An 11,235-nucleotide genomic window follows, 5' to 3' on the forward strand; every position below is an offset into this window, starting at 1 on the left:
GATGGGTGGAGTCTCTTCTCAGGCCAGCTCCAGTTTCCATGGAAACCCACAGGCTTCCCACCCTGTCGGCTGCCTGGGCAGACTCCCAGCCAGGGCCTCTTTCGCCGCCGCCGCCAGCCAGCCAGCCAGCCAGCCAGCCAGCCAGCTTTTTCCCAGGACCATAGGCCACTCCACCCTCAGCTTCTCGTGGCCCCCTCCCTGTGTCTGTTCCTGTCCCCGAGCCTCTGGCCCCTGATGCCTTCAGGAGCTTGGGCCTCTCCTGCTCCACTCCTAAACTTCAGCTTCTCAGCAAACAGGCCTCCTAAGTCCCTTCTTCTCCCTCTGGGGCCTTGCTAGCCTCATCAGCTCTAGGACCTGGCCAGGCCTCCCAGGCTCCCTCCTCCACCCCCACCCCTTCTCACTCATGGAGTCCCTGGGACTGGTCGTGCATGGGAAAGCTGAACCTTTTTCCGCAGCACTCCGAAGCCTTGTCAACAACCCGCGATACAGGTGAGGGGTGGGCCCTGCCTGCGGGTTTTCCTTAGCTGGCTCTGTGGGCCCCAGGACTCTAGAGAGGCGGTGGTGAGAAGAGGCTGGGAATTAGAACTTGGCCGTCCTCCCTGGTGAACTCAGGCTGTGGGGAGGTCAAATGTGGAACATGGCTACTGGTCACTCAGTGTCTGTGAGACCCTGAGGGCCAGAGGCAAGGCTGGCGGGGTCCTGGGGGCTAGAGCCAGGAGCTGCTGTGTGAGCTCAGGCAAAGCCCTTCCTTCTTTGGACTTTGGCCCCTGGCAGAAGAGAACGATTCTCAGCCCCTGGGATCCTTAGAACGTTTCTCAGCCCCTGGGATCCTTAGAGACGGTGTGTCATGATTCCCCTCCTCCCTCCACTCACTCAGCTTGGTATTGAGAGGCACAGATGATCTGTTCTGGGAACTGAGGCTTCACGAGAAGAACAAAGCTCCAGAGATTGAGCCATTGTCCCTGACAGGAAGCCTGGGGGTGCTGGCTGCTCCCTGCTGGCCAGGATGCCAGTGGTGTCTGAAACCAGGGGCAGAGTTTACAAGAGGCCGGGCTGCTCAGGAGAGCTAGAATGAAGCTCTCTGTCCTCATGGTCTCAGATCTGAGCTCTTCCCCAAAGGGTGGTGACTTCCATCACCCTGCTTCTTTGGGGTCACAGTCTGGTCTGGGTAATGTGAACCCCCCCAGGCTTTGGACCTGGGACTAAGAGGCTCTAGGAGGCTCCAGCCTCATCTGCCTCCTATCCCCTGCCTTGTTCAGAGGCCCAGAGCTGGGGCCGGAAGTGAACATGAAGATGGAAACTGTGGTCTGGCTCATGATGGTGCATCACTGCTGTGTCTGTTTGCAGTCGGTGCGCACTCTGTGCCCCACACCCCCACACCCTCCTGTCTGGAGGAGGGCTGAAAAAAGCTGAGTTTGCAGCTGGTGGAGGAGAAGCCAAAAGAAGCTTCCCTTCCCCCAAGACTCAGGCTGGGGAGGGGAGGGGAAGGTGGGATCAACCTTGCTTCTATTAGCCCAGATGCCCCTCAGTAATCAAGCATAGTCACCTCCTCTGAGACCTGAGGTTTAGGAGTATTGTCCCATTTCATAGGTGAGAAACCTGAGATTCAAAGATAGGAAGTCACTGGCCTATGGTACCCATCAGGTGGAGCTGGGACTAGAACTCAGGGCTTTGGGTCCTAGATCTTCTGCTGGAGGGACGAAGCCCTGTCTCTTACATTCTGGATAGGAAACTAAGACCCAGAGTGGGCAAAGGCACAGCCCAAGTTGCACTCCAGGTGCTGGCCTCCTTCCCGCTGCCTCTCTGCCTCTCTCCCGCAGTGATGTTCGCTTCGTGGTCGGTCAAGAACGGCAGGAGGTATTTGCCCATCGGTGCTTGTTGGCCTGTAGATGCAACTTCTTCCAGCGACTTCTGGGCACAGAGCCAGACCCCGGGGTGCCTAGTCCTGTGGTGCTAAGCACTGTGCCAACTGAGGCCTTCCTGGCAGTGCTGGAGTTCCTATATACCAACAGTGTCAAGCTGCACCGCCACTCTGTGAGCCTGCTGACCAGGGGCCTGGGTGGGAGAGGTGGGGGGTGCCAGAAGCAGGAGTTTGCCCATTACACTGTGGGCATAGGGCAGGGGAAACTCCCTTCCACTCCCCCAACCACCCACTCTACAGGTGCTGGAAGTGCTGACAGCGGCTGTGGAGTATGGGCTGGAGGAACTGAGAGAGGTGGGTTTTTGTGCCAGGTCCCTGTCTCATTTCCCTTGCTTCTCATGGGCTCACTTGCCGCCCTGCCTCACACACACTCCGGCCTGGAGAGGAACGTGTGCCCACACAGAGAGAAGTATATATATCTCTCCCATGTAAGTAGGGCGTGTATGTGTGCCTGTGTGCAAAAGGATCCATGCATGCCTGCCCTGTGTGTGCTGTGGGAAGAGGGGGTGATTACGGTTGGTGCTGTAAATACAAAGATATCAGCCTTGATCCCTGTTCTCCAGAGAGGGAGAGGAGACAGACACATGAAAACGCTTACCTGGGTGGCATAAGAAGTGTGATAGAGGCTGGGCGCGGTGGCTCACGCCTGTAATCCCAGCACTTTGGGAAGCTGAAGCAGGTGGATCGCTTGAGCCCAGAAGCTCCAGACCAGCCTGGGCAACATGGTGACACCCCATCTTTACCAAAAGCACAAAAATTAGCCAGGCGTGGTGGCACACACCTGTAATTCCAGCTACTTGAGAGGCTGAGGCACAAGAACCTCTTGAACCTGGGAGGCAGAGGTTGCAGTGAGCTGAAATCATGCCACTGCATTCCAGCCTGGGTGACACACAGCAAGACTTGCTCTCAAAAAAAAAAAAAGAAAAGAAAAGAAAAAGTGTGACAGAGAAGCGCGAATGGTGCCGAGACTGTATGGGGCGCCTTTCCAGTCCCACCACTAGGGAGAGGAGAAGACTTCCCAGAGGAGGAAACATTTGTGTTGGATCTGGTAGAAGAAATAGGATTTTGTTCCTAGGGGAAGTGGGAAGATGGTATTCTAGTCACAGGGCACCAAAAGAGCTAGTGAGACATTTGGTGTGTCTGAACTGTGAGGAGAGGGCAAGATGAGACTGCAGAGGACGCCAGGGCCTGGTTCATGTAGGGCCCTCAAGCTTTTGGACTTCTTTTAAGCAGAGGGCAATGGAGATTCACTGAAAGTTTCCAATAAGGGAGTGAAGAATCAGGGGAGAAGGGATTGGAAGAGGTGGAGAGGACTCGCTAGTCCAGTCAGGAGGCTAGTGCAGCAGTCAAGAGATGAGAGATGTCACGGATGAAATTTAAGTTTCTGCTAAAAATAGAAGTATCCTTGAGTCAGGAAGGGAACAACTGGAGGAAGATAAGCATCCTGAAAGAAGGGGAGAATTTTGCATGGCCTTTATCTGGTCTTGATTAGTGGCGAATGTGCCAGACAGTGGGTGGCTGGGCTTGGTTTTGCTAGTCTCCAGTTCCTGTGAGCCTGCTGTCTCAGGCTCTAGCAATTCCCTGCCTCCCCTGGCCTGGGACGTCAGGATGGGTCTGGGGCTGCTGAGCGACTCACCACTCCAAGCCTGCTCACTGCTTCTGGGGTGGAACTAGTGTCTTGGAGCAGGGACACCACCACCCAACCCACATTCATTTCTGTTCCCAGCTGTGCCTGCAGTTTGTGGTGAAGGTGCTGGATGTGGAGTTGGTTTGTGAGGCCCTGCAGGTGGGTGCTGCTCGACAGGCATGGGAGGAGTCTGGCTCGGTGTGTGGAAATGGGCTCCCAGGTGCTGGGAGCCTGGGCCTGCTGTGTCTGGCCTGGAAATAACTTGGGTACATGGTGGTGGTGGGGGTGCTCCAAGGATGTTTATAGGATGAATTCTGTGCCTAGATCTGTGGGATCCTGGGTATATCAGCAGGGTCAGGTGCAAGAGCAGGTGTTGAAGGGGCTGGAGGTCTTTGCTGATCTTCTCTCTATCAGGGCTGGGGAATGGTTCTCAGCTTGACTTGGGGTAGGGGGAAGGGTGGCTGTAGACTTTAGAAGCCAAGCCGGGTCAGGCACAATGGCTCACACCTGTAATTCCAGCACTTTCGGAGGCCGAGGCGGGCAGATCAAGAGGTCAGGAGATCGAGACCATCCTGGCTAACACGGTGAAACTCCGTCTCTATTAAAAATACAAAAAATTAGCCAGGTGTGGTGGCATGCTCCCAGCTACTCTGGAGGCTGAGGCAGGAGAATCACTTGAACCCGGGAGGCAGAGGTTGCAGTGAGCCGAGATTGCGCCACTGCACACTCCAGCCTGGGCAACAGAGTGAGACTCCGCCTCAAAAATAACCAAGCCTAGGTCCCAGGTGGGGTTTGAAGGCCATGGCATGGTCTCCTGTAGGGAAGAGCAGGTTGTAGAGTGAGTCCACGTGTGTGTGCGCGTGCGTGTGTGTGTGTGTGTGTGTGTGTGTGTAGCAGGCTTTCACTGGGTCTAGTTTCCTGGAGGGCCGAGGGCCCTGTTAGCCTCCCCAGCTAGGGCTAGGGTCAGGCTTGCAGTGGTGGGTCCCGGTGAGCAGGCTGGGCTACGGCCTCTTCAGTCTCCAACCTGATCTCCCTCATTCTGCTCGCAGGTGGCCGTAACCTTTGGCCTGGGGCCGCTGCAGGAGCGCTGCGTGGCTTTCATAGAGGCCCACAGCCAGGTACTGCTCCCTTCATACTCCTCACCCCACGCACCGCATTCTGCTCCTCCCTGACCCATTTGCCGGCTCGCAGGAGGCCCTCCGGACCCGAGGCTTCCTGGAGCTGTCGGCGGCCGCGCTGCTGCCCCTGCTCCGCAGCGACAAGCTCTGCGTGGACGAGGCTGAACTGGTCCGCGCGGCCCGAAGCTGGGCTCGCGTGGGCGCGGTGAGTGGGGCTGGGGGAGCGCAAGGGCACGGAAGGAGGTGCGGGCCACGAGCCTGGTGAGTGGGCGGCAGGACAAGGTGCCCGACTCAGGGCTGGCGTTTGCAGGCGGTGCTGGAGCGGCCGGTGGCCGAGGTGGCGGCCCCGGTGGTGAAAGAGCTGAGACTAGCCTTGCTGGCCCCGGCGGAGCTGAGCGCGCTGGAAGAGCAGAACCGGCAGGAACCACTCATCCCGGTGCGGACGCGGGGAACCGGCCCAGCTCCACTCAGCAGCGGTACAGGGAGCTGGGAGGGGGCAGGAGCGGCCCGGCCCACGGTCCTCGGGGCGAGGGACCACCGCGGGACTGCGCACTGACTGGCCTTGCTCTGCAGGTGGAGCAGATTGTGGAGGCGTGGAAATGCCATGCCCTGCGGAGAGGGGATGAGGCCCGGGGCGCCCCGTGTCGCCGCCGGAGAGGCACCCTGCCCCGGGAGCATCACCGCTTTCTGGACCTGTCCTTCAAATGATCCAACGCCGGAACTCACAGGGAGCCCTGGACCCGCCCAGCTGAGCCTGCCCCAAACTACAGCTCCCGAAGTGCTCGGCGTTCGGAGCGGGCTTCCGTTCCCAGCGTGCCCAGTGAGCCGGGCGCCGGAAGAACCGTTGTCTGCCACGCGCAGCCCCTTGTGCGGAATCAAGCCCGTGTGGGCGAGGTGGGGTCGGGCCGGGCAGGGCTTGGGCTGGGCTTCCCTGAGGGGGTGAAACTCGATAACGAGGATTTCCTTCGCGCCACACCCTCACTCTACGCCGTGCCCCAGGGCATTGTCGTCTACTAGTCTATTCTGATGACTCCCACATATCTATCTGTTCAGCTCAGCTCCCTCTTTCTTTTTTTTTTCTTTCTTTCTTTCTTTCTTTCTTTCTTTTTTTTTTGTTTTTTTTGAGACGGAGTCTCGCACTCTCGCCCAGGCCGAAGTGCAGTGGCGCCATCTCGGCTCATTGCAAGCTCCGCCTCCCGGGTTCACGCCGTTCTCCTGCCTCAGCCTCCCGAGTAGCTGGGACTACAGGGGCCCACCACCACGCCCGGCTAATTTTTTTTGAATTTTTAGTGGAGACGGGGTTTCACCGTATTAGCCAGGATGGTCTCGATCTCCTGACCTTGTGATCCGCCCGCCTCGGCCTCCCAAAGTGCTGGGATTACAGGCGTGAGCCACCGCGCCCGGCCGTTTTTTGTTTTAGTTTTTAGTTTTTTTTTTGAGACAGAGTCTTGCTCTGTCGCCGAGGCTGGAGTGTAGTGGCGCGATTTCGGCTCACTTCAACCTCCGCCTCCCGGGTTCAAGCGATTCTCGTGCCTCAGCCTCCTGAGTAGCTGGGATTACAGACATGCACCACAATGCCTGGCTAATTTTTGTATTTTTAGTAGAGACGGGGTTTCACCATGTTGGCCAGGCTGGTCTCAAACTCCTGACTTCATGTGATCTGCCAGCCTCGGCCTCCCAAAGTGCTGAGATTACAGGTGTGAGCCACCATGCCCTGCCTCAGCTCCTTCTTTCATTCGAGACCTGCCCCCCTGGAGATCGCTCCCTGAATGCCCCTCAGACACCACAGGCTCAGTGAGAAATTGATCTCCCCAGCTTTCCCTAGCTCTGCCCCCCATCGTGTTTCTCATTTCCGTGGGCGCCCACCCCAGAAACCTGGATCTCATCCTTGCCTTATCCCTCTTCTTCACACCTGCCTTAGGTCTCTTTTACTTCGTAAGAGACTTTTCCAGTTGATTCAGTTCTCTCAGCCCCAGGTTCAACCTGTCCTGTCTGACACGTCTCACAGCCTTCCTGCCTCCACTCCAGCGCCCCCTCAATCCATTTCCCACAGTGCAGCCAGACCTGTCTTTGATTGTCAGTCCTATGGGGCTTAAGTCCTGGAACATCCCATTGTCCTCCAGGACAAAAGTCAATCTATTTCACTTTTAGGGCACTCAAAACTACTAGTGAGTGGTTCCTCACCTCTTCTCTCAAATACAATCTTTGCATAAATTCACTTATCCTGGAGGTATTAGTCCTCTAGCTCCATACTTACTCAGTTACTGCAGACCCCTCTGCTACCTCCTTCATTCACCATACATCTTGTTTTCCCAAGGATGCGAATCTCCCTCAAGAAAGATCCCTGGGGCCTGGAGTGGTGTCTTACTTGTTTCTGCTTCCTCTGTCTCTGTCAGATAATCAGTGCCATGTAAATGTTAAGTAAATGACTTTATTTATTTATTTATGACACAACCTTGTCCTCACCCAGGCTGGAGTGCAGTGGTGCGATCTTGGCTCACTGCAGCCTCAGCCTCCCAGGCTCAAGCGATCCTCTCACTTCAGCTTGCTGAATAGCTGGGACTACAGGCATGTTCCATCACATTCGGCTAATTTTTTTTTTTTCTTTTTGTAGAGATGAGGTCTGCCTACATTGCCTGGGCTGGTCTCAAACTCCTGGGCTCAAGCAATCATCCCACTCCGTCCTCCCAAAGTGCTGGGATTACAGGCATGAAGCACCACCACACCAGGCCTATTTCCTCATTTAAATGCCACTTTATTCCATGAAGAGTTTTTTTTTTTTTTTTTGATACGGAGTCTGGCTCTGTCGCCCAGGCTGGAGTGCAGTGGCGCAATCTCGGCTCACTGCAAGCTCCGCCTCCCGGGTTCACGCCATTCTCCTGCCTCAGCCTCTTGGAGTAGCTGGGACTACAGGCGCCCGCCACCACGCCCGGCTAATTTTGTTTTTGTATTTTTAGTAGAGACGGGCTTTCACCGTGGTCTGGATCTCCTGACCTTGTGATCCGCCCGCCTTGGCCTCCCAAAGTGCTGGGATTACAAGCGTGAGCCACCGCGCCCGGCCTCCATGAAGAGTTTTAAAGGAGCTACAAAACAAGATACTATCAATCTAAAATGAGAGACAGTTGACTATTTAGAAGAAAATAAAGTTAGATTTCTATCTCAGGGACTTCCTACAAAAATATATTTTACAGAATGCCAGGCACTGTGGCTCACGCCTATAATCCTAGAACTTTGGGAGGCTGAGGTGGGTGGAACGCCTGAGCTCAGGAGTTCGGGATCAGCCTGGGCAACATGGCAAAACCCTGTCTCTAAAATACAAAAAACTAGCCAGGTGTGGTGGCACATGCCTGTAATCCCAGCTACTTGGGAGGCTGAGGCATGAGAATTGCTTGAATCTGGGAGATGGAGGTTGCAGTGAGCTGAGATTGCGCTACTGCACTCAGCCTGGGCAATAGAGTGAGACTGTCTCAAAAAAAAAAAAAAAAAAAAAAAATATATATATATATATATATATATATACACATAGATGTGTGTGTATATATTGCACTGGGATTAAAGCTAGTTATTTAGCATTATCTCTCAAGACAGAAAATGTGCTTACTCAGTAGTACCATGTCATGGCAGCATTGGTTGGATAGTGGAAATTGAAAATCATCTATATGTCCATTACCAGAGGACTGGTTATATTAACTATGGTATATTCCTATAATATTTAAAAAATCCATGATCTTTGGTGAAAAAAGCACAGAATAGACCAATTACAGCATGATTCCTCTTGTTAAAAGAAAAAAGGTAGCATAGTGATTAAGAGCGTGTCTCCTGGAGCCAGAATGCTTGCATTTGAATCCCAGCTCCGCCACATATTGTCTTTGCGATTAACCTTTCTTTGCCTCAGCTTCCTTATTTATAAAATGGAGATAATGGAACCTATTTAGTACAGTTTTTGTTTTGTTTTGTTTTGTTTTGTTTTGTTTTTTGAGACGGAGTCTCGCTCTGTCACCCAGGCTGGAGTGCAGTGGCGCGATCTCGGCTCGCTGCAAGCTCCGCCTCCCGAGTTCACGCCATTCTCCTGCCTCAGCCTCCCGCGTAGCTGGGACTACAGGCGTCCGCCACCACGCCCGGCTAATTTTTTTGTATTTTTAGTAGAGACGGGGTTTCACCATGGTCTCGATCTCCTGACCTCGTGATCCGCCCGCCTCGGCCTCCCAAAGTGCTGGGATTACAAGCGTGAGCCACCGCGCCTGGCCTATTTAGTACAGTTTTTAGGAAGATGAAAATAATTTTATAAAATACTTAGAATTGTAGTGGGACAGATTAAATTCTGTACATGTGTTTAGAAAACATATTCATTCATTTGTTCCACAACTATTCATTGAGTGCCCACACACTAGACATTGATTTAGGGTCATGGAATAAGTACATCAGAGAACAAGTCAAGTCTTTGCCTCATGGAGCTAACATTCTAAGAGGAGAAACATACAGTAAACAAGTAAAGAAATGTATGATCTATTCAGGGAGTAGTTTGTGCTATGAGGAAAAGCAAAACAGGTTAAAAAGATAGCTTTGTGGTGGGAGTGGGACTATTTTGTACAGGGCAGTGATTGTAGACCTCTGATGAGATAACATTTGACAAGTGATCTGCAGGAAGCCATGTGTTGTGGGGAAAGGTATCGGAGGGTTTTGTGCAGGACAGTGATGTGTGATCAGATTTACTTTAAAAGAATAATTTGGGCTGGGCATGGTGGCTCCTGCCTGTAATCCCAGCACTTTGGAAGGGTGAGGTGGGCGAATCACTTGAGTCCGGGAGTTCGATACCAGCTTGGGCAGCATGGCGAAATCCCGTCTCTACAAAAAATACAAAAATTAGCCAGTGTGGTGGCAAGAGCCTGCAGTCCCAGCTACTTGGGAGGCTGAGGTGGGAGAATTGCTTGGATCTGGGAGGTGGAGGTTGCAGTGAACTCAGATTGCGCCACTGCACTCCAGCAAGACCCTGTCAGAAAAAAAAAAAAAAAAAAAAAAAAGAATTTGGCTGTTATGTGGAGGACTGGAATTGAGAAGGGCAAGAGCAAGAGCGAGGTAGAAGAGTGGTCTAGGGAGAACAGTTAGGGGCTACTGCAATTATCCAGCAAGAGATCTTGGACCAGGATGGCAGCAGTGGAGGTGGTAAAATGTGGTTGGCTGAAGCATATGCTTTGAAGGTATCAACAGGACCAGCTGATGGAAGGGAGTCAACAGGACCAGCTGATGGCTGTAAACTGGGGGGGTCACTGGCTATCAGATGGCATTTACTTAAAGCCATGGAAGTAGGTGAGCTCGCTTATGGAGAGGGAATAGGAAGGAGGTAGACCATTCTATCAAAATGCTGTTTCTACAGGGCACTTCTCACTGAGATATTATTCATCTGGGATTTATATTATTTATTCAATTTGTTTTGTGTGTGGTTCCATTAGAAAAGCTCCATAGGGGCTGGGCGCGTTGGCTTTTGCCTGTAATCCCAACACTTTGGAAGGCCGAGGCGGGCAGATTACCTGAGGTCAGGAGTTTGAGACTAGCCTGGCCAACATGGTGAAACTCCGTCTCTACTAAAAATATAAAAATTAGCCGGGTGTGGTGGTGCGCCTGTAATCCCAGAGGCTGAGGAGGAGAATCGCTTGAACCCGGGAGGTGGAGGTTGCAGTGAGCCGAGATCGTGCCACTGCGCTCCAGCCTGGGCAACAAGAGCGAAACTCCCTCTCAAAAAAAAAAAAAAAGAAAAAAAGGGCCAGGTGTGGTGGCTCACGCCTGTAATCCCAGCTCTTTGGGAGGCTGAGGCAGGCGGATCACGAGGTCAGGAGATCGAGACCATCCTCACCAACACGGTGAAACCCCGTCTCTACTAAAAATACAAAAATTAGGCGGGTGTGGTGGCGGGCGCCTGTAGTCCCAGGTACTCGGGAGGCTGAGGCAGGAGAATCGCTTGAACCCGGGAGGCGGAGGTTGTAGTGAGCCGAGATTGAGCCACTGCACAGCCTGGGTGACAGAGTGAGACTCCATCTCAAAAGAAAAAAGCTCCGTAGGAGAAGGAACCTTGTATCTTCACCACATAAACTGTGTTTGGATTCGCAGTCGAGTTGCGGAAAAAAAATCAGTCTGGAAGGGCCACACCAAACCGCTAACAACTACTGTCTCTGGGGATAGAACAAGGAGTTTGGTTGGTGCGATATACCGTCCCTGAACCTCTAGCCACACTAAGGCTTAATTAATGACCGGAGAGACTTGAAAGTGCCTCCCACTGTTTATCTCTTAAGTCTGCAACAAAATGCAACAAAAACGCGAGAAATAATAGAAGCCAGTCTTATTGCACACTACAGAAGCCAATAAACCCCAAATGCAGCTCAAAACAAGGTGTCACGCAAACTTCTGATTTTTTTCTTTTATTTTAGACGGAATCTCGGTCACCCTGGCCGTAGTACAGAGGAGCGATCTCGGATCGCTGCAACCTCCGCCTTCCAGAGGCAAGAAACTCTCCCGCTATAGGTTTTCGAGTAGCTGGGATTACAGATGTGCACCACCACGCTCAGGTACGCTGT

General features: G+C 53.0%; 1 protein-coding gene across 2 annotated transcripts; it reads left to right on the forward strand.

Moving 5' to 3' along the window:
- Positions 1 to 56: 56 nt before the first annotated feature.
- On the forward strand, positions 57 to 11,175 carry BTBD19 (BTB domain containing 19). 2 transcript variants are annotated; one of them, XM_003278647.4, is made up of 8 exons: positions 57 to 489; positions 1,821 to 2,034; positions 2,162 to 2,215; positions 3,648 to 3,707; positions 4,598 to 4,666; positions 4,740 to 4,871; positions 4,977 to 5,102; positions 5,240 to 5,803. In XM_003278647.4, exons 1-8 carry the CDS (start codon positions 404 to 406, stop codon positions 5,372 to 5,374), a joined length of 876 nt encoding a protein of 291 aa, XP_003278695.2. In that variant the 5' UTR covers positions 57 to 403; the 3' UTR covers positions 5,375 to 5,803. The 2 variants fall into 2 exon arrangements, 1 of the variants encoding a protein (XP_003278695.2); XR_004032580.1 differs by lacking the exon at positions 3,648 to 3,707 and adding an exon at positions 11,089 to 11,175 and having other exon boundaries at positions 1,821 to 2,215; positions 4,598 to 5,102; positions 5,240 to 5,560.
- The last annotated feature ends 60 nt before the right edge of the window (positions 11,176 to 11,235 follow it).

This window comes from Nomascus leucogenys, chromosome 12, assembly GCF_006542625.1.
Source record: "Nomascus leucogenys isolate Asia chromosome 12, Asia_NLE_v1, whole genome shotgun sequence".
Taxonomy (NCBI): domain Eukaryota; kingdom Metazoa; phylum Chordata; class Mammalia; order Primates; family Hylobatidae; genus Nomascus; species Nomascus leucogenys.